General features: G+C 47.6%; 2 protein-coding genes across 2 annotated transcripts in view; both read left to right on the top strand.

Annotated features, from left to right (window-relative positions):
* The window catches only part of Tmem217 (transmembrane protein 217), a 25,379-nt gene extending 8,264 nt beyond the window's left edge, over window positions 1-17,115 (top strand). The window contains exon 2 of the mRNA XM_006983080.4: window positions 16,357-17,115. Coding sequence (XP_006983142.2) covers window positions 16,368-16,937 — 570 coding nt within the window. The 5' untranslated portion in view covers window positions 16,357-16,367 and the 3' untranslated portion in view covers window positions 16,938-17,115. The remainder of the gene's footprint in view (window positions 1-16,356) is intronic.
* Tmem217b (transmembrane protein 217B) overlaps window positions 1-18,811 on the top strand; it is a 34,019-nt gene that overhangs the window by 8,239 nt on the left and 6,969 nt on the right. The gene's annotated exons all lie outside the window — the stretch shown is intronic.

The following is an 18,811-nucleotide window of genomic DNA, read 5'->3' as shown; positions in this document are numbered from 1 at the left end:
ATTGACCAACCTGAGGTGAAAAAAATCAATGGTTTGGGGTTTCCAAGAGGCCCGTGGAGCCCTTCTGATGGATGTCCTCCATGGCAGCAGCCACTGTATATATTTTAGTATATTTCTTGAACCTGGGTTCAATTCCCAGCAGCTACAGGGCAGCACCAACCTTTTGTAACTCCAGTTCCAGGGGATCTGGCGCCCTCTGCTGGCAGTAGGCAGGGTTGGAAGTCTTATGAAGGGCCGGAAAAGGAGGCTGGAGAGACGACTTAGTCTGTAGAGAACTTGTCTTGGGAGCTTGAGAGCCTGAGTTCCATCTCCAGAACCCATGTGAACATGCTGGGCTGGCACACTTGATCTCCCAGCATCCCAGAGGCAGAGAAAAGAGAATCCCCGAGGCTTGCTGGCCTGTCGGTCTAAGCCAGCTGATGAGTTCCAGGCCAATGAAAGAGCCTGTCACAAAAGAAAAGGAAAAGGATTGTGTTTCCAACAATGACGCTCAAGACTGTCCTCCAGCCTCCAACCACCTCTGCTCACACTGCATACACCACTTCTTTCAAAGGGAGAAATTGGGCTGGTGAGGATGGCTCCGAGGATAAAGGCACTTAGCACCGTCCTTGATGACTGGGGTTCGATCCCTGAAATCCACACGGTGGAAGGAGAGAACCCATTCCTGAGGGTTGCGCTCTAACCTCCCAACACACAGACACAATAAGTCGTCTCTTAAAGGGCCAGATTAAGAACGCTTTAAGCCCCTGGCCCTGCGGGGCTGCTCCTGCAGCCTGGAAGCCGCCTAACCCATTTGTAGGTAAAACAGCAAGGCTGTGTTCCAGTATTTACCATAAACACTGCAATTGGAACTTTCTGACATTTTCACACATCGTGAAATGTTCTCTCGGTTTCCCCCGACGATTTTTAAACGTAAAAGCCGTGTTTATCTCACAGGCCTTACACAGCAGATTCCCTAAGAACACAGCATGTGATGAGAAGATGGAGTTACAGCTCCCGCGGCTCTCACCCCTCCCATCTTGCTCTCCTCCCCTCCTGCATAGGAAGCCTCCATCCTGAATTAGCATCTACACACGTCGCAGACTACTACATATGTGTGTGTGCAGAAACAACACGTTTCTTGTGTTTTGAAACTTTATAAATAGCATCACGCTGTGCATATGCCGGAGCACCTGGCCTCTTTCCCTCAACAGCCTGCTAATACACGGAGTTCAAGTTTATTCATCATAATGGCATGTACGGCCATGTGTAAACACACCATCATTTCGTTAACAGGAGGTTTCCTGTGAACAGCCCTTCGCAGGCAGGTTTTGTTGTTTTCTTTTGCTTTGTTCTTTCTTTTTTAAAAAAATTCAGTTTTATTTATGTGTATGTATATGTATATGTATATGTATCTGTGTGTGTGTGTGTGTGTGTGTGTGTGTGTGTGCAGGTGCCCACAGAGGCCAGAGGAAGGCATCAGATCCCTAGAGATGGATACAGGCAATTATGAGCTGCCTGATGTAGGTGCTAGGAACCTATTTGGGGTTCTCTGGAAAAGCAGCAGCAACTTTCAGTGACTTGAGAGAAACTTAAAGATTAGTTTGGGTCAGTGAGATGACTCAGCTTGTTGCTAAGCCTGATGGTCAGAACACAGTAGAAGAAGAGAATCAGTTTGTGTAGGTTGTCCTCTGACCGCCATATGGCACTTGGACACACACACACACACCCATCACACATATATACACACACAAATCAATAATACATAATTTGTAAATCTTAGAATATTAAGATGTCTCTTGATCTTTTAAATAAAGAAGAGAGAATGAATGAACGAATGGATGAATGAATGAACGCATGAATGAAGAGCTAGTCAGCCAGAGGGTCTGTCTCCCCTCCCCCCACACGCACTGTCACCCTCCTCTTCTCCCCCCCCCCCCCCCCCGCCCCCATGGTTCTCTTTTGGTGTTGTAGTGACCTACCACACCAGCCCTTTTCCTATGCGCAGAGAATTTCCCAGGCTCTGAACCCGAGGGGAGCAGGTCCTATCCCTGCAGCCACGGCACGAGCTGCTCATACCTCGCCAGGGCTAGAGACTGACTCGATGCTCTCCTGCGCCCATGCAAGGCTGGCCCTTCCAGATGAGGTCCATGCCCGGTCCCGCCCCTTCCTCTCCTTCCTCCTTGGGAACCAAGCCAGGGCGAGAGTCTAGGCGCTGTCAATGAAACACTCGCCCGCTCTAGATTTTGAGTCAGGAGGTTACAAAGGAGACAGAAAACAACAAACAAACAAAAAAGGCCGTCCCAGTGAGGAAAGGACAGCCCCCAGGATCTGGTGCCAAAGACTCTCATGTAACTGCAGAGTCGCATGCTCCTCGGCAGCGCCACAGTGTCCTCGGTGGCCCAGCTCCATGGTGTGCCATTGGCCGGCACCTTAGTCATCTGCGAGCGTGAATGGCCTCCGTTCTTCCCTTGGAGGCCTTCCCTTTCTGGCTCCAGGATCCCTTTTACAATTGCTTTTGTCAATAGGAATTTAGTGAACATTATACAAGCGTTACATAAAAAGGTGCTTGTGTAATTGGGTTTGCTCTCACCCACGGCCATGAGAGCCTGTCTGGGCTGGCCTGCCCTGCGATAAGAGGATGTGGAACTGGGCCAGGGCCCTATACGCGAGCCCAGCTGAGGCCACGCTAGGTCAGCCAACAGACAGTGGAGCCTCAGACGTATGAATGAGCTCAACCAAAATCAACAGAGCTTCCTGGCCAACCGACAATCCAGCCCAGACACTCTAGTGAGTCCAGCTGACATCAGCCCAGCTCAGCCAGCCTCAAGATAAGCTGAGCTCCACAGATGTGTGCACTAAAGACACCATCATTTTAATAAACTGCTGAGGCTTGAGGTTGACCGTACGACATTGTGCTAGATCTTTTCTTTTTTTAAGATTTATTTCATTTATTTATTGCCTTTTAGCATCTTATCTTTCCCCTTGTCTTGAAAATAGATTTATTTCTCACATAATAGACCCTGATTATGGTTTCCCCTTCCTTTACTCGTCCCTGTTCCTCCCCACCTCGCCTCCCATCTGGATCCAATCCTTTTCTGTCTCTCCTTAGAAAACAAACAGGCTTCTAAGGGATAATAATAAAACAAAATAAGATAAAACAAAAACTTGGAATTAGACAAAACAAACAGAAGGAAAAGAGCCCAAGAGAAGACACAAAAAACATACCCACTCGTTCCCATGCTCAGGAATCCCATAAAACATTAAACTGGAAGCCACAATATACACACAGAGGACCTGGCGCAGACCCGGGCAGGCCCTGAGCATGCTGCCTCAGTCTCTGTGCGTCCATATGAGCTTTGCTTATGTTGACTGAGAGAGCCATGTTTTCTTAGTGTCCTCCACCTGCTCGGGTTCTTCCCATGTCCTCTTCCACAAGGTTCCCTGAGCCCCGACGGGAGGGACTGGATGGAGACAGCCCATTAAGGGCTCAGTGGTCCAAGATCCCTCACTTGTTGTATAACATCCGGCTTTGGGGTCTCTGTTTTTGTTCCCATCTGCTGCAGGAGGAAGCTTCTCTGCTGATGGCTGAGCAAAGGATTGTTCTATGAGTACAACAGAATGCCATTAGGAGTCATTTTAATGCAATTTTTTTCTTTTTAAACCATCATTAGTTGGTTTTACCCTCGGTCCGCGAGCTATCTAGTCTCAGGTTCTTGGTCACCCAAGCAGTGTTGGGTATGGGTTCCATCCCGTGGAGTGGGTCTTAAGTCATGCTTTACATGCTTTACACCACCACTGCACTAGCATTCTTGCAGGCAGGACACCATTGTCAATCCAAGGGTTTGTGGCTACATTGGTGTTTATGTTTCTCTTTTGGTAGTGGACAGAGCACCTTCCTGTACCAAAGACGCCAGAATGTGAGGATGAAGGTTCTGTGTAGACCCCAGCTTGACTTACCTTTGTCCAGTGGGTTGTGTAGGTATTGTCTTCATCAATGCGGCCCGGCCATCAGTTTGTGAAGAGCAGCCTGTAGTCTTGGCTACAGCCTGGGTTGTCTGGGGATTCCCATGGGACCCCTTAGCCAACAATTCAATTAGATGTAACCTAATCCTGGGACTGGAAGCTTCATTTGGTGACAAGAGATGGCTGGTTGGGACTCTGTCTTCCACATTATTTGTCGATTTCAGATAGGTTGCCTTCATGCATGTATATATTTTAGGAAGCTTCTACTCTATTAGGTTTCCATACTCCCCCTCAATTGGTCCTTAGCTTTCCCTGTCTTTCTCCGTATTCTCTCCCTTGTCCCCCTCACCCCACCCCCTCCCCACTTGGTCCTCTCATTCTAGTTCCCCCATCCATCCATAACTATCTATTCTACTTCCCTTTTATGAGATCTGTTTGCCTCCCCCACCCCAGGTCTTTACTGTAGATCTACCCTCTGTGGTTCTATGAATTGTAGCTTGGCAATCATGGACTTAATAGCTAATATCCACTTATAAGTAAATACACACCATATTTCTCTTTCTGGTTCTGGGATACCTCACTCATGATGATTTTTTTTCTAATTCCATCATTTACCTGTGAATTTCATTTTTTAAATCCATTCTTCTGTGGAGGAGTATATAGGTTGTTTCCAATTTCTGGCTTTTATAACTAGACCAGTAATAAACGTGGGTTGAACAAATCTCTCTGTGGTAGGATGAAGTCCTTTGGGGTATATGCCCAAGAGTGGTACAACTGGAACTTGAGATAGATCAGTTTCCATCTTTCTGAGGAACCACCACGCTGATTTCCATAGTGGTTATTTGCATTTCCACCATCAATGATGAGTGTTCCCCTTACTCCACATCCTCACCAGCATGAGCTGTCATTTGTGTTATTGATCTTAGCCATTCTGACTAGCATAAGATGAAACCTCAAAGTAGTTTTTATTTACATTCCCTAATGACTAAGTATTTCTCAGCCAACCATTTGAGTTTCCTCTTTTGAGAATTCTCTATTTAGATCTGTACCTCGTTTTTTTGATTGAGTTGTTTTCTTGATATCTAGGGTTTTTGTTTTTGTTTTTTTAATGTTTTGTATAGTTTGAATATTAGCCTTCTATCAGATGTGTAGTTGGTAAAAATCTTTTCCCATTCTGTAAACTGCCACTTTGCCCAAATGATGGTGTCCTTTGCCATGCAGAAGCTTCTCGGTTTCATGAGGCCCCATTTATTAATTTTTTTTATCTTAGTGCCTGCTAATGATGTTCTGTTCAGAAAGTCTTCTCCTGTGCCACTGAGTCCAAGGCTAATTCCCCACTTTCTCTTCTGTAGGGTTCAGTGTATCCGGTCCTATGTTGAGGTCTTTGATCCCCTTGGAGTTTTGTGCAGAGTGCTAAGTGTGGATCTATTGGGATTCTTTTACATGGAGCAATCCAGTTTGACCAGCACCATTTGTTGAAGATGCTGCCTGTCTTAGTTAGGGTTTCTGTTGCTGCAACAAAACACCATAACCAAAAAGCAAGTTGATGAGAAAAGAGTTTATTTGGCTTACACTTCCACATTGCTGTTCATCACTGAAGGAAGTCAGGACAGGAACTCAAACAGAGTAGGAACCTGGAGGCAGAAGCTGCTGCAAAGACCATGAAGGGGTGCTGCTTATTGGCTTGCTCATCATGGCTTGCTCAGCCTGCTTTCTTATAGAACCCAGGACCAGCCCAGGTATGGCACCACCCACAGTGGGCTGGGCCCTCCCCCATTAATGACTAATCGAGAAAATGCCAGATAGCTAGATCTCATGGAGGCATTTCTTCAACTGCGAGGTTCCGTTCCTTCCTCCATGATGACTTGAGCTTGTAGCAAGTTGACATAAAACCAACCAGTACACTGTCCTGTTTCCTTTGTGTTTCTGGATTCTTTACCAAAAATCAGGTGTCCATAGGTGTGTGGATTTATGACTTGATCTTCAATTTGATTCTATTGGTCAACATGTCTGTTTTTGTGCCAATACCATGCTGTTTTTATCACTATAGCTCTGTAGTAGAGCTTGAAATTGGGGATGGTGATACCTCCAGCAGTTCTTTTATTATTCAAGATTGTTTTTGTAAGTGAGTGTTGCCACTCTGGGGGAAAGGTATCCTGACTACCTGGGGAGTCAGGTGACACCCTGAGCTGCTAGGACAGCTCTGACGGCTGGAGCTGCAATGGGACCGCTCAGCCCTGGAGGGAAAGGTATCCTGACTGCTCAGCAGAGTCAGGCTGTACCTTGAGTTGGGGTGTGGTGGGGGATGGTCTCCCTGCAGGGTATAACAATCCTGCTCCTCTCCTAGAGAGCCACTGGTGCTGAGCTTTGGGGGCTTCCTAGCAGAGTTCTTCTTCTCCATCCTAAGATGTTGCTTTTTTTGCTTCACTCTGCAAAAGGGGAAACCCCTGCAGACATGTAGCCATCTCCTCTGACTCAAGAGAAAAGTTGTTACTTTTTCTGCTCTGCCTTGGAAGGAGTCTGGGAGAGTACAGGCCTAGATTTGGGTGGGAAAGAACAGCCCACAGCGGATCAGGCAGAGTGGTTTATATAGGATTTCTTAGGGGTGGAGTTTCTCCAGGGAGATTTTCTGTCCAGGGATTGGTTAGTTTTTTCTGCTCAGGGATTGGTTAGTTTTGTTGGTCAGGGGCAGAGATGGCCCTGATTTCAGAGCCAAACTGTGTTTCTTTCACTGGCTTTTTGGTTCTAATTCTAAGGCCAGGTCATATTTCTTTCACTGATTCTAGGGCTCTGATTCTAGGGACAAAGTGTGTTTCTTTGGTACTGGTTTCAGAGTCAGGACATGTTTCCTTAGTTCTGGGTTTAGGGATAAAGTGTTCATTTCTCTGGCTCAGGTCCCAGATCCAGGGTGTGTTTTCTTTTCCTGGTTCTGGGCTCCAGGGTCAGGGTGGGTTCCTTTAGCCAGCCCCTTTTCCCTACAGTTTTAGCCATCCTGAGTTTCTTTTGTGTAAATGTGTTTCCACATGAAGCTGGAAATTGTCCTGTAAAGAATTGTGTTGGAATTTTGATGGGGATTTCATTGAGTCTGTAGATTGCTTTTGGTAGGATGGCCATTCTTACTATATTAATCCTACCAATCCATGAGTGTGGGAGATCTTTCCAAGGCCACACCTCCTAATCCCTGTCAAGTATCTCCTCTCCCTAATGACTAAGCGTTCAAATATATGAGCTGAAGAGGGCCGTTCCTATTCAAACCCAACAGAATATCAATGAGCGATGTTTGTAGATTCCTGTTATTTTATTGTTGTGGTGGTGTGTATATGTGTGTATGTGTATGTATGTATGTGTGTGTATGTGTGTATATGTGTGTATGTATGTGTGTATGTGTATATGTGTATGTGTATATGTGTATGTGTGTATGTGAATGTATATGTGTGTATGTGTATATGTGTGTGTATATGTTTGTGTATATGTGTATGTGTGTATATGTGTATGTGTGTATATGTGTGTATGTGTGTGTATGTATATGTATGTGTGTATGTATATGTATGTGTGTGTATATGTGTGTGTATGTGTGTATATGTGTGTATGTATGTGTGTGTATGTGTATATGTGTGTGTATGTGAATGTATATGTGTGTATGTGTATATGTGTGTGTATATGTTTGTGTATATGTGTATATGTGTGTATATGTGTGTATGTGTGTGTATGTATATGTATGTGTGTATGTATATGTATGTGTGTGTATATGTGTGTGTATGTGTGTGTATATGTGTGTATGTGTGTGTATGTGCACACATGCACTTCTCTTTTGATCTGCTGCTCTCACATTATATATTTCCTGTGTTTTCATGGCTGTAGTTAATTTCTTTTTTCTTTCTTTCCTTTTTTTTTGTTATTTTTGTTTTTGTTTTGTTTTGTTTTTCAAGACAGGGTTTCTCTGTGTAGCACTGGCTATCCTGGAACTCACTTTGTAGACCAGGCTGGCCTCGAACTCACAGAGATCCGCCTGCCTCTGTCTCCCGAGTGCTGGGATTAAAGGAGTGTGCACCCCACCGCCTGGTGTTGTAGTTGACTTCTTTAGGTTGGAGATTTCCTTCTGGCCTCTTCTGTAGAGCCTGATTTATAGATGGACAGTGCCTACATTTTGTTTTATCATGGAATGCCTTATTTTCTCCATCTATTGTGGTTGAAAGTTTTGCTGGGTATAGTAGTCTGGGTTGGCATCTGTGGTCTCTTAGAGTCTGCACACATCTGTCCAGACCCTCCTGGCTTTTAGAGTCCCCATCTAAAAGTCTTCATTGAGAAGCTGGGCATAAAGCCTGGTGTAGTACTACATGCCTTTAATCCAGCACTCGGGGCAGACAGGCAGAGCTCTGTGAGTTCGAGGCCAGCCTGGTCTACAGAGTGAGTTCCAGGACAGCCAGGGCTACACAGAAAAACCCTGTCTTGAGAAAAAAAAATTAAACTAAGTTTTTTTTTAAAAAAAGGACAAGCTGGGTGTAATTCCTTTATATGTTACTTAGTATTTTTCCCTTGCAGCTTTTACTATTCTTTCTTTGTTCTGTACATTTAGTGTTTGATTATTATGTGCTGAGGGAACTTTCTTTTCTGGTCCAATCAGTCTATTTGATGATCTGTGCCTTTGCCCTGGGTTTCTTCTCCTTCCTCTATTCCTACTAGTCTTAGATTTGGTCCTTGCATAGTCTCCCAGAGTTCCTGGATATTATGTGCCTGGATTTTTTTTAGATTTAATGTTTTCTTTGACTGAGGTATCCATTTTACTTTTAACTATGAATATAAGTGTGTGGATATGTGCACATGTGTGCAAGTACCCTCAGAGTCCAGAAGAGGGTGTTGGATCCCCTAGAGCTAGAGTTACAAGTGGTTGTGAACTGCCTTCATGAATTCTAGAGAACGGAACTGAGGACCTCTGCAAGAAGTGTAAACCCTCTTAACCACAGAGCCCTCTCTCCATCCCCAGTTATGATGGACTTTAGAAAGTTTATAGGCAGAGGGCTGGAGGCAGTTTATCCTTTGAGTTATGAATGTGGCTGTGAAATACCGTGATTTGAATGTGATAGGAAACGCCATCTAGTCCTCTCCCTCGGGAACTTAAAGTAGAGTGGGGTGCTGCTCTGTGAGACCCTCAGGGGTCTCCATGCCTTCTCTGTTGTTCTGTCCAGTAGGAGCAGGAGTCTCTGGTGGAGCACTTGGCCCTAGGTGACTCCTCACCACGTGCACATCTGAGCCGTCTGGAGGAGGAGGAGGAGCTGGGTGGTTGCCTTAGTTTTTTCCCCTTTCACGCCTTTCTGACATATTGATAGCATACAGCCGGGCACAGTGGCCCCTGCCTGTGACTCCAGCCAGGCATAGAGACCCCTGCCTGTGACTCCAGCCAGGCACAGTGGCCCCTGCCTGTGACTCCAGCCTGCCACAGTGGCCCCAGCCTGTGACTCCAGCCTGGCACAGAGGCCCCTGCCTGTGACTCCAGCCAGGCACAGTGGCCCCTGCCTGTGACTCCAGCCTGGCACAGGGGCCCCTGCCTATGACTCCAGCACTGGAGGTAAAAGCAGAGGAATCAGGAGCTCAAAGTCCTGATAGTAAATCCAGGCCACATGAAGTATCAAAAACCAAGCAAGATGTCTGGAGGTCCAGGTTTGATTCCTGGGACCCTCATAAAGGTGGAAGGAGAGAGCCTACTCCCAAAGCTGGCCTCTGACCTCCACAAATGCACCATGGCATGCTCATACCCACACACGAAACACTCACATGCACACAACAGGAACAGACTATCATTTTGAAAACATTGGTAGCATAGCCTTCGGTTGCAAGGGAGACTTGGAAATATACACTGGATTCTGGCCAACTGTGTAAATATGTAAATGTCTCTGGAAGGAGCAGTCGCCACAGCAGTGAAGGTCCTGCCTGCCGTCACAGACCACATTTAAGGAAAATGAGTCGTAAATGGAACAAAATCCATATTCTTTGTCAAGAAGGAGGGCTCCTTGCTGGTGCAAACATGCAGCTGGGTTCTTAGTCCTCGCATAAATATTTGTCTATGGCAGGTCAGGCAATTCTGTGACTCCGGGTGCTGGGGTTCTGGGAGGTGTGTAACTTCCTGTGGGAGAAATGAACATGAAGGAGAGCTTCCGGGGCACTCCTGATTGGAATGCTGGCATCAGCCAGTGACCACAGAGAGGAGGCTAACCTGGGACCCTGACACCGCTGGAGAGCTGAAAGACCTGGAGGGAAGAGCCAATTGGAGAAAAAAATGTTTGAGAAAGTACTGCTTACACATGCAGGGAGGAACGCACAGAGCCACCCGGGGGTGACGAATGGAGGCTGGCCTTGAGGACTGGCATGCAGCGGTGGCCTTTATTGTCTGTATTTGCTCATTCTGTGGGGGAGTGGTTCCCCTGCCCGTCAGCTGGTTCACCGGCAAAGCACCACAGGCAAGTTCTGTGCACGCTGGAGAGGATTGCCTTCTTCAACTGCAAGATGAAGGGGCTTTTGTTTTGGAAAATCTGGACTCTTGAAGGGAGAGATTTGGATTTGTGGGTGAGCAGGAGTGTTGCCTGGAAGAAGGGCAGGAGGAGGGAGGAGAGTTGCCCTGCTTCCCTGTAGTCGTTGGGATATCTCTCCTGCTGGGAAAACGGAGGGGTGGCGTGTTGGGGCCCCCTGAAGAGTGTGTGCCCACCCCCCACCTGCTGGGTTGGATGCTGGATGCTTGGCTGAGAAGTAAGCTGAAGGCCTCAGCTTTCAGTCAGTCTAGAAGAACTGGGACCACTGCGCTGGAGAGATGGCTTGGTGGAAGAGTACCTGCTACTCAGGGGTGGGGTGGGGGGTGACGCACGCCTTTAATCCCAGCACTCGGGAGGCAGAGGCAGGCGGATCTCTGTGAGTTCGAGGCCAGTCTGGGCTTCAGAGTGAGTTCCAAGACAGGCACCAAAGCTACACAGAGAAACCTTGTCTCAAAAAACAAAAACAAAAAAAAGAAGGAAAGAAAGAAAGAAAGAAAAAAAGAAGAAAAAAGAAAAAACAAGAGCACCTGCCTTTAAATCCAGTTCCTCAGGCTCCAGCTGATGCCCTCTTCTGGCTTCCATGGGTACTGCATGCACATGTACATACATGTATGTACCCAGTCAAACACATACATACAATTAAAAAAAAGAAAAGAAAAGAAATAAAAAAGACACAGCTTCTTCTCTGCTGGCACCAACAGTTACTCTCGAGGAAAGCCTGTTACCATGGCACGAGGAAACTCAGGCAGCCCTTACTCCAGAAATGAGAACTGAGGTCTTTGGCCAGGAGCCGACCAGGAACTAGGTGAGTGAGAAGCCCCTCCTTGAAGGACACTTTCAGCTGGCAGCTGCTCCGGGCCTTTATTTGATTTCGGGGGGGGGGGGGGGTCCCTGAAGTATGGCAGGCAGCTAAGACACTCCTGCCTTCCTGCCTCAGAAACTCAAGATGTCGAAGAGTGAGACCTGCCTGGGTGTCCATCAAGAAGATGTGGCACATACAAACCGTGGAATTTATTCTGCCATGAAATAATATGGAATCATGACATTTGCAGGGAAATGGATGAAACTGGAAATTATTACATAAAGTGAAATAAACCAGGCTCAAAAAGACAAATAGGGCATGTTTTCTCTTATGTGGATCCTAGATATTAATTTGTGTGTGTGTGTGAGAGAGACAGAGAAGCAGATCATGAAACTAGAAAATGGACTCTGAGGTCTTAAGTGATACATATTTTGAATCCCCAGTAATGGATTTCTCCACTGATGCAATAAGCCAAACCAAACCAAATTAATAAGACCAGGTTTAATCTGAGCAAAGCATTCCTGGGTGATCTCGGAGGAAGGAAGGGAAATGCCATAGCCGGTCTCTGGAGCTTCAACACTCTGTAGGCGTGGTCTTGAGCAGCATGGAGGAGCCGCCGCTTAGCGGGCTTTCTGAGGGGCTGACGCGGAGCTTCCAAGGGATCGCTCAGGGAGATGGGAGAGGAAGGAAGGAGGGTAAGACATGTCACAGTAAAGCGGAAAGGGGCCAAGTGGGAGGGGTTGGCAGAGGTGGGGAGTGAACAGGAGGATGAGAAAGAAGTATGTATGATAAAGCCTACAAGGAAATTTTGTGAGCTAATATTGTGGGGAGAAAGACCAGTGAAAAAATGTTTGGAGCCTGGTATGGTTAATACACAGTTCTCCAGGCAGAGGCAGGCAGATCTCTGTGAGTTCCAGGCCAGCCAGGGCTACAGAGTGAGACCCTGTCTCAAACCAAACAACAACGGAAATGCTTTAAGGTTTGAGGACGATAACTCAGTCAATAAATTGCTTGCCTTCACTGTTCTTTGCTATGAGGAGACACTATGACCAAGGCAACTTATAAAAGGAAGCATTTAATTTGGGGCTCACGGTTCCAGAGGATGAGTCCATGACCATCAGGGAAGGAGCCTGGCAGCAGGCAGGCAGACATGGCACTCACTGGACCAATAACTGAGAGTTCACATCTTACCCACAAGCAGCAGTCAGAGAGAGAGACAAGGCATGCCATGGGCTTTTGAAACCTCAAAGCCTGTCCCCAGTGGTATAGCTTGTCCAACAAGGCCACACCTCCTAATCCTCCCCAAAGAGTTCCCCCAACTGAGGACCAGGTATGCAAATATATGAACCTATCGGGGCCAATCTCATTTAAACCACCACACTTTTGTAAGCACGATGACCTGAGTTCAATCCCCAGAACCGACATTTTTTTAAAAGCCAGACATGTTTATAATCCAGGCATGGAGAGGGTGGATCCCTGGAGCTCACTGGCTGGCCGGCCTAGCCTACTTCGTGAGTTCCAGTGAGAGAGCCTGTCTTTAAAAATAAGGTTTTAAACCTGGCAGTGGTGGCGCATGCCTTTAATCACAGCACTCGGGAGGCAGACACAGGCAGATCTCTGTGAGTTCAAGGCCAGCCTGGTCTACAGAGTGAGTTCCAGGACAGCAGGACAGCCAGGGCTACACAGGGCTACACAGAGAAACCCTATGAGAGAGAGAGAGAGAGAGAGAGAGAGAGAGAGAGAGAGAGAGAGAGAGAGAGAGATTGAGAGAGAGAGTTTTTTTTAAATAATGGAGCTGAGGACCGAACCCAGGGCCTTGTGCTTGCTAGGCAAGTGTCTACCACTATTCTTTAGAGAACACATTTATAGGTCAGTTAATTATAGATACAACATTTAAAGGGGGAAATAGCCAAATATGTCTCAAGGTGGACCGGCAAGATGGTTCAGCAGGTAAAGAGCTTGCCACACAAGCCTGAAGCCTGAATTTGATCTCCAGAACTCACTTAAAGGGAGAGAGAGAACCATCCACAAAGTCATCCTGTGACCTCCACATGCATGCTGTGATATGAGCACACACTTTCTCTCTCTCTCTCTCTGTCTCTGTCTCTCTCTCTCAGACTGATATACACACATAAATAAGATAGATGGATAGATACTTTTTAAAATGTAGTCTTAGTTAAATGACACATGCCTTTAATCCCAGAACTTAGGAGGAAGGAGGATTTCCGTGAGTTGAAGTTCTTCCTGATCTATATAGTGAGCTCCAGGACACTAGAGCTATATAGTGAGATCCTGTCTCAAAAATAAATAAATAAAATGCAATCTTAGACCAACCTTGATGGCACACATCTTTAACCCCAGCACTCAGGAGACACAGGCAGGCAGATCTCTGTGAGTTCCAAGTCTGCATGGTCTTCATAGGGATCTGATGCCCTCCTCTGGACTCCATGGGCACTACACACACACACACACACACACACACACACACACACACACACACACACACACAAAAAAAAAATAACTCTTAAAAAAAGAAAATAAAATGTAAGGATTGTACCGCCCACATCCTCCTCCACTATGAGGAAGAAAACGTCTTGGCACAGTGCCCAGCCAGTTTCCACGTGTCTCTCTATCTTGAACCGTGTCCACAGGTGTCCTTACTTGAAGGCAATGCCTCAGAAGGCAAATATTTTGCCTGGATCTGGACTTCTTGCCATCCTGAACACAACCAGACTTCCTTAGCAGAGAGGGAACTGGGCAGGGAAAAGGACACTGACTAGCATCTGTCCGAAGCTTAACTAACAGTAGTTAACACGGAGAGTGACCAGGAGCTGCCCCTTGGCATGAAGACAGAAGAGCACCGAGCTCGGTGTTCCCGGGGCGGAAAACCCTTCCCAATCTCCCAAACGTATTTGCTCATTTAATCCTCAAGGTCACCTCACAAAGTTTCTCTATGAATGGGTCCTATAAAAACTTATTTTTATTCATTTTGTGGGCATGCGTGTGCACATGTGTGCCATGGCAGTCTTGTGGAAACTGTCAGAGGAAAACTTCCCAGAGTCAGTTTTCTCCTTCCATCCCGCGAGTCCTGGAGATCTCAAGAGTCAACCGTCCTGTCGTGTGTGTGTGTGTGTGTGTGTGTGTGTGTGTGTGTGTGTGTGTGTGTGCCGCCACGGAGGTTCATTTTGACAACCTAACAACATCCTTACTGTGGGACTCTGCGGCAGTTTATTCCTTCCTTTATATTTTTATTAGTCATCATGTGTATATAACGTCAGGCACATGTGTGTGTGTGTGTGGTCAGAGGACAGCTTTGTGAATCATTTCTCCCCCCGCCCCACCACCACCTTTATGTAGAGTCTGGGATCAGATTCAGGTCGTCAGGCTTGGCAGCCAGCGCCTGTACCCACCAAGCCTCATCTTCAGCCCATTCTTTTCACTTTTAATGAATTAATTTATTTAATTTCATGTATGCTGGTGTCTTGCCTACACACATGTCTGTCTGAGGGTGCCGGAGCCCCTGGAACTGGAATTAAAGGCAGCTGTGAGCTGCCATGGGGGTGCTGGGAACTGAACCCGGGTCCAGAGCTGCCAGTGGGCTTAACCACTGGGCCATCTCTCTAGCCCTGGGGTCCTTCTTTATTAAAATGGCCCCTACACTTTTCTTTTCTCTTTTTTGAGACAGGTTTTCTGGTAACTCAAACTGCCCTTTAAGTTACTCTGCAGCCAAAGGTGACCTTGAACTCCTGATCCTCCTGCCTCCACCTCCAAAGTACGGGGTTGACAGCTGTGCACCATGGCTTTATACAGTGCTGGGGATGGAACCTGAGATTCCGTGTGTGTGAGGCCAACACTGTGTTGACTGAGTCAGGTCCCCAGTTCTACTGTGGTGTTTTTGTTTTCCGAGACAGGGTTTCTCTCGGTAGCTTTGGTCCCTTTCCTGGAACTCTCTCTGTAGCCCAGGCTGGCCTCGAACTCACAGAGATCCGCTTGCCTCTGCCTCCCAAGGGCGGGGATCAGAGGTGTGCGCCGCCACCACTTGGCCTACTGTGGTATTTTTATTGATTTCTGTTTTCTAATTACGAACTGTTCACACTGTCACACCGTGGTTTCTAACAGTACTGTATGTGGCTCTAGTTTTATTGGCTGTATGAACTCTTCCCTTTTCTACAAAACTTTGTGTGCGTGCGTGTGCGTGTGCGTGTGCGTGTGCGTGTGCGTGTGCGTGTGTGTGTGTGTGTGTGTGTGTGTGTGTGTGTACTGTCAGTTATTAACGTCAGGCACTCGGGGAGATTTTGATGCAGCAGGACTTGGCACACAGAGCCCTTCACGTCAGCCAGGAGAAGTTCGGGAAAGGCAGGACATTGTCAGTTCATCGTGACTGTCCCCTTGCTGCGATGGCTTTTGTTTCTTTGGGCAATTTGGCAAACTTGGGTTTGGATCACCAGCGCTGGGCTCTGAAGAATTCCCTGCATGCTGACAGAAGCCTCCCTCACAGGAGAATGGAATTTTCCTGCCCCTGTCTACGGCCCAGCCCAGCGTGGGGGGCTGGCTTCCGAAGAGTGGAATGCTGGGAGGATGGTCACGGTGACACTTCTGAAGCCAGGCTAAGAAAAGATGAGAGGAGACGTCTTGCTTGGCTTGCGCTTCTGGAACACTCTGGGGAGCCAGTCTTCAGGCTGTGGAGGACTTCAGGAGTCCTCCACTGTGGCTCTGAAACAGGGTCTTTCACTGAACCCGAAACTCTGTTTGTCCTAAGCTGGTGACCTGCGGGACCTAGCTACCTGTGTCCACCCCTTTCCCTCCCCCCCCCCCCACCTCAAGGACCTGAATTAGAGAAACAGGCCAGTGCTGGGGGTGGGGGTGGGGCTACGGTGGGTCCTGAGCTCAGGTCCTCTGCAAGCCCTTTACCCACCCCATCCCCACTTCCCGGCAACACCTTTGGTCAGCCAAAGCTGTTATTTCCCATTTCCTTTCTCTCAGCTTCCAATGGGGGTGGGGGTGGGGGATGGAGATGGAGACAGAGAGCCTGTCATTTCCTGCATGGACAGAACTGAATTCCCGCGGGGTTGCTTGTCTCCACAGGAGGCACAGGCATGAAGCAGCAGAGATGGTACTGGATGTCAGCGAAGACGGGCACAGTGCTGTCAGGGGTCTTTTCCATCATGGCCACCCACATGCACCTCATCTTCGAGAGGAAGCACCTCGGGGGCGCCAACTGCACAGAGGTCCTCCAGAGTCAGGGTATCAACATAGTGAGGCAATTCTTCATCTGCTGGAGCTTCAGGATCGTCGTCCTCCTGTCCATCGTCACCATGGCGGTCAGCTGCTTCCTCCTGTATTCTGTGTACGCCCAGATTTATGGGGGCCTCATGAGCTACACCATCTGGATCTTCACCTACGAGTCCACCAACCTGGCCATCCAGATTCTCACCAATGAGTTCAGCGTGGCTCTGGTCAGAGCCATGCGCTGGTTTGGCTGGGTGACCCGTGCGTCCCTACACAGCTTCTGTCTGTACTTTGTCGTCTCCCATGCCCAAATCATCTACCAGAGCAAAAAACAGGGCAACATACTCTCTTACCATAGGCGGATCTCTTTGGGAAGCAGAGACACAACACGGCGGAAATCAAAGATTCTCAATTTTATCCCCCATTACAATGATTAAAGGTGGCCATTTCCAACCCGGGGAGGTCCTCAGGGGAGTCCTAGTCCCCCAGTCCACCTTTTTCGGGGGTGGGGGTGCTTTTGCTATATCTTCTTTAGCCTCCATCCCTACCTCTGTCTCCTGCTATAGTCCAAATACGTCAATAAAATGAGAAAAACCATTCTGTTGGTGAATATAATTTTAAGGTGCATTACTTTTGTTTATGTTGCATTTGTTTAACTCTGTGAAGCTGTGTTACTGTGCCTATTTATTATTTATTTATTTTTTTGGTGGCGCACACCTTTGATCCTAGCACTCGGGAGGCAGAACCAGGTGGATCTCTGTGAGTTCGAGGCCAGCCTGGTCTACACAGCGAGATCCAGAACAGGCACCAAAAACAGGGATCAAAAACAGGGTTTTGAGAAACCCTGTCTCAAAAGGGAAAAAAAAAAAAAGCCAACAACAACAAAACACCTGATGGTCTAATAAAGAACTGAACGGCCAATAGCAAGGCAGGAGAAAGGATAGGTGGGACTGGCAGGCAGAGAGAATATAGAGGAAGAAATCTGGGAGGAGAAAAGAAGTAGCCAGAAAAGGGGAGGACTCCAGGGGCCAGCCACCCAGCCACCCAGCAAACCATGGAGTAAGAGTAAGACTTACAGAAGGAAGAGAACAGCAAAAGCCTCAAGGCCAAAGGTAAAAGGGGTAATTTAAAGTTAAGAAAAGCTGGCAAGAAACAAGCCAAGCTAGGCTGGGCACTCCTAATTAAGAATAAGCCTCCATGTGTGATTTATCTGGGAGCTGGGTGGCGGGCCCCCCAAAAGAACAAAAACAAACGACACCATTCCTTAGTTTCTCTTGAGATTCACCCCCAACACACATATAGTTTGTCAGGAAGCGGTCAAAGGGGCTGGAGACATGACCCAGCAGTGAAGAGCACCAGCTGATCCTCCAGAGGACCTGGGTTCGGTTCCCGGCACCCACACAAAGGCAGCCGCTCACAACCATCTGCAACTCCAGTTTCAGAGGATCCAATGCCCTCTTCTGGCCTACACAGGCACTGCACCCATGGTGCACACATACCATGCAAGCACCCTTACCCACTGTCTTAGTCATTGTCCTCTGGCTGTGAAGAGACACCAGGACCAAAGCAACTCTTACAAAAGAAAGCATTTAATGGGGAGGGGGGGGCTGACTTACAGTTTTAGAGGTGTGATCCATTATCATCATGGCAGGGAGCATGGCGGCTCCCATGGTGCTGGAGAAGGAGCTGAGAACTTTACATCCTAACCCAAAGGCAGCAGGCAGAGAGAGAACCTGGGCCTGGCATGGACTTTTGAAACCTGAAAGCCTACCCCACCCCCGACTCCCAGTGACACACTTCTTCCAGCAAGGCCACACCTCCTAATCCTTCTAATCATTTCAAAGAGTCCACTCCCTGGTGACCAAGCATTCAAATAGATGAGCCTGTGGGGACCTTCTCATTCAAACCACCACAGCCACATAAAAGGAAAATACATCTTTAAAAAAAAAAATGTCTAACCAGCAGTGGTGGCACACACCTTTAACCCCAGCCCTCAGGAGGCAGAGGCAGGTGGATCTCTCTGAGTTTGAGGCCAGCCTGGTCCACAGAGTGAGTTCCAGAACAACCAGGATGACACAGAGAAACCCTGTCTCGGCGGTGGGGGGGGGGGGAAGAATTGTCAAAGGCACCTGCCTAATCCAAAGAGCTCTATTAAACGTGTTGCTATGACTGTTGCTATGCTATTCACTATGAATGATGGTTCACTGAGTAAAGGCACTTGCCGCCAAGCCTGAGGACCTGAGTTCAATCCTACATGGTGCAAAGAGAGCTGGTTCCCAGAAAGTTGTCCTCTGACCTTCACATGTGCTCT

Source organism: Peromyscus maniculatus, chromosome 21 (genome assembly GCF_049852395.1).
Source record: "Peromyscus maniculatus bairdii isolate BWxNUB_F1_BW_parent chromosome 21, HU_Pman_BW_mat_3.1, whole genome shotgun sequence".
NCBI classification, from domain to species: Eukaryota; Metazoa; Chordata; class Mammalia; order Rodentia; family Cricetidae; genus Peromyscus; species Peromyscus maniculatus.
Note: the sequence above shows the minus strand (reverse complement) of the source record. Positions and strands in the feature narration are given on the sequence as shown.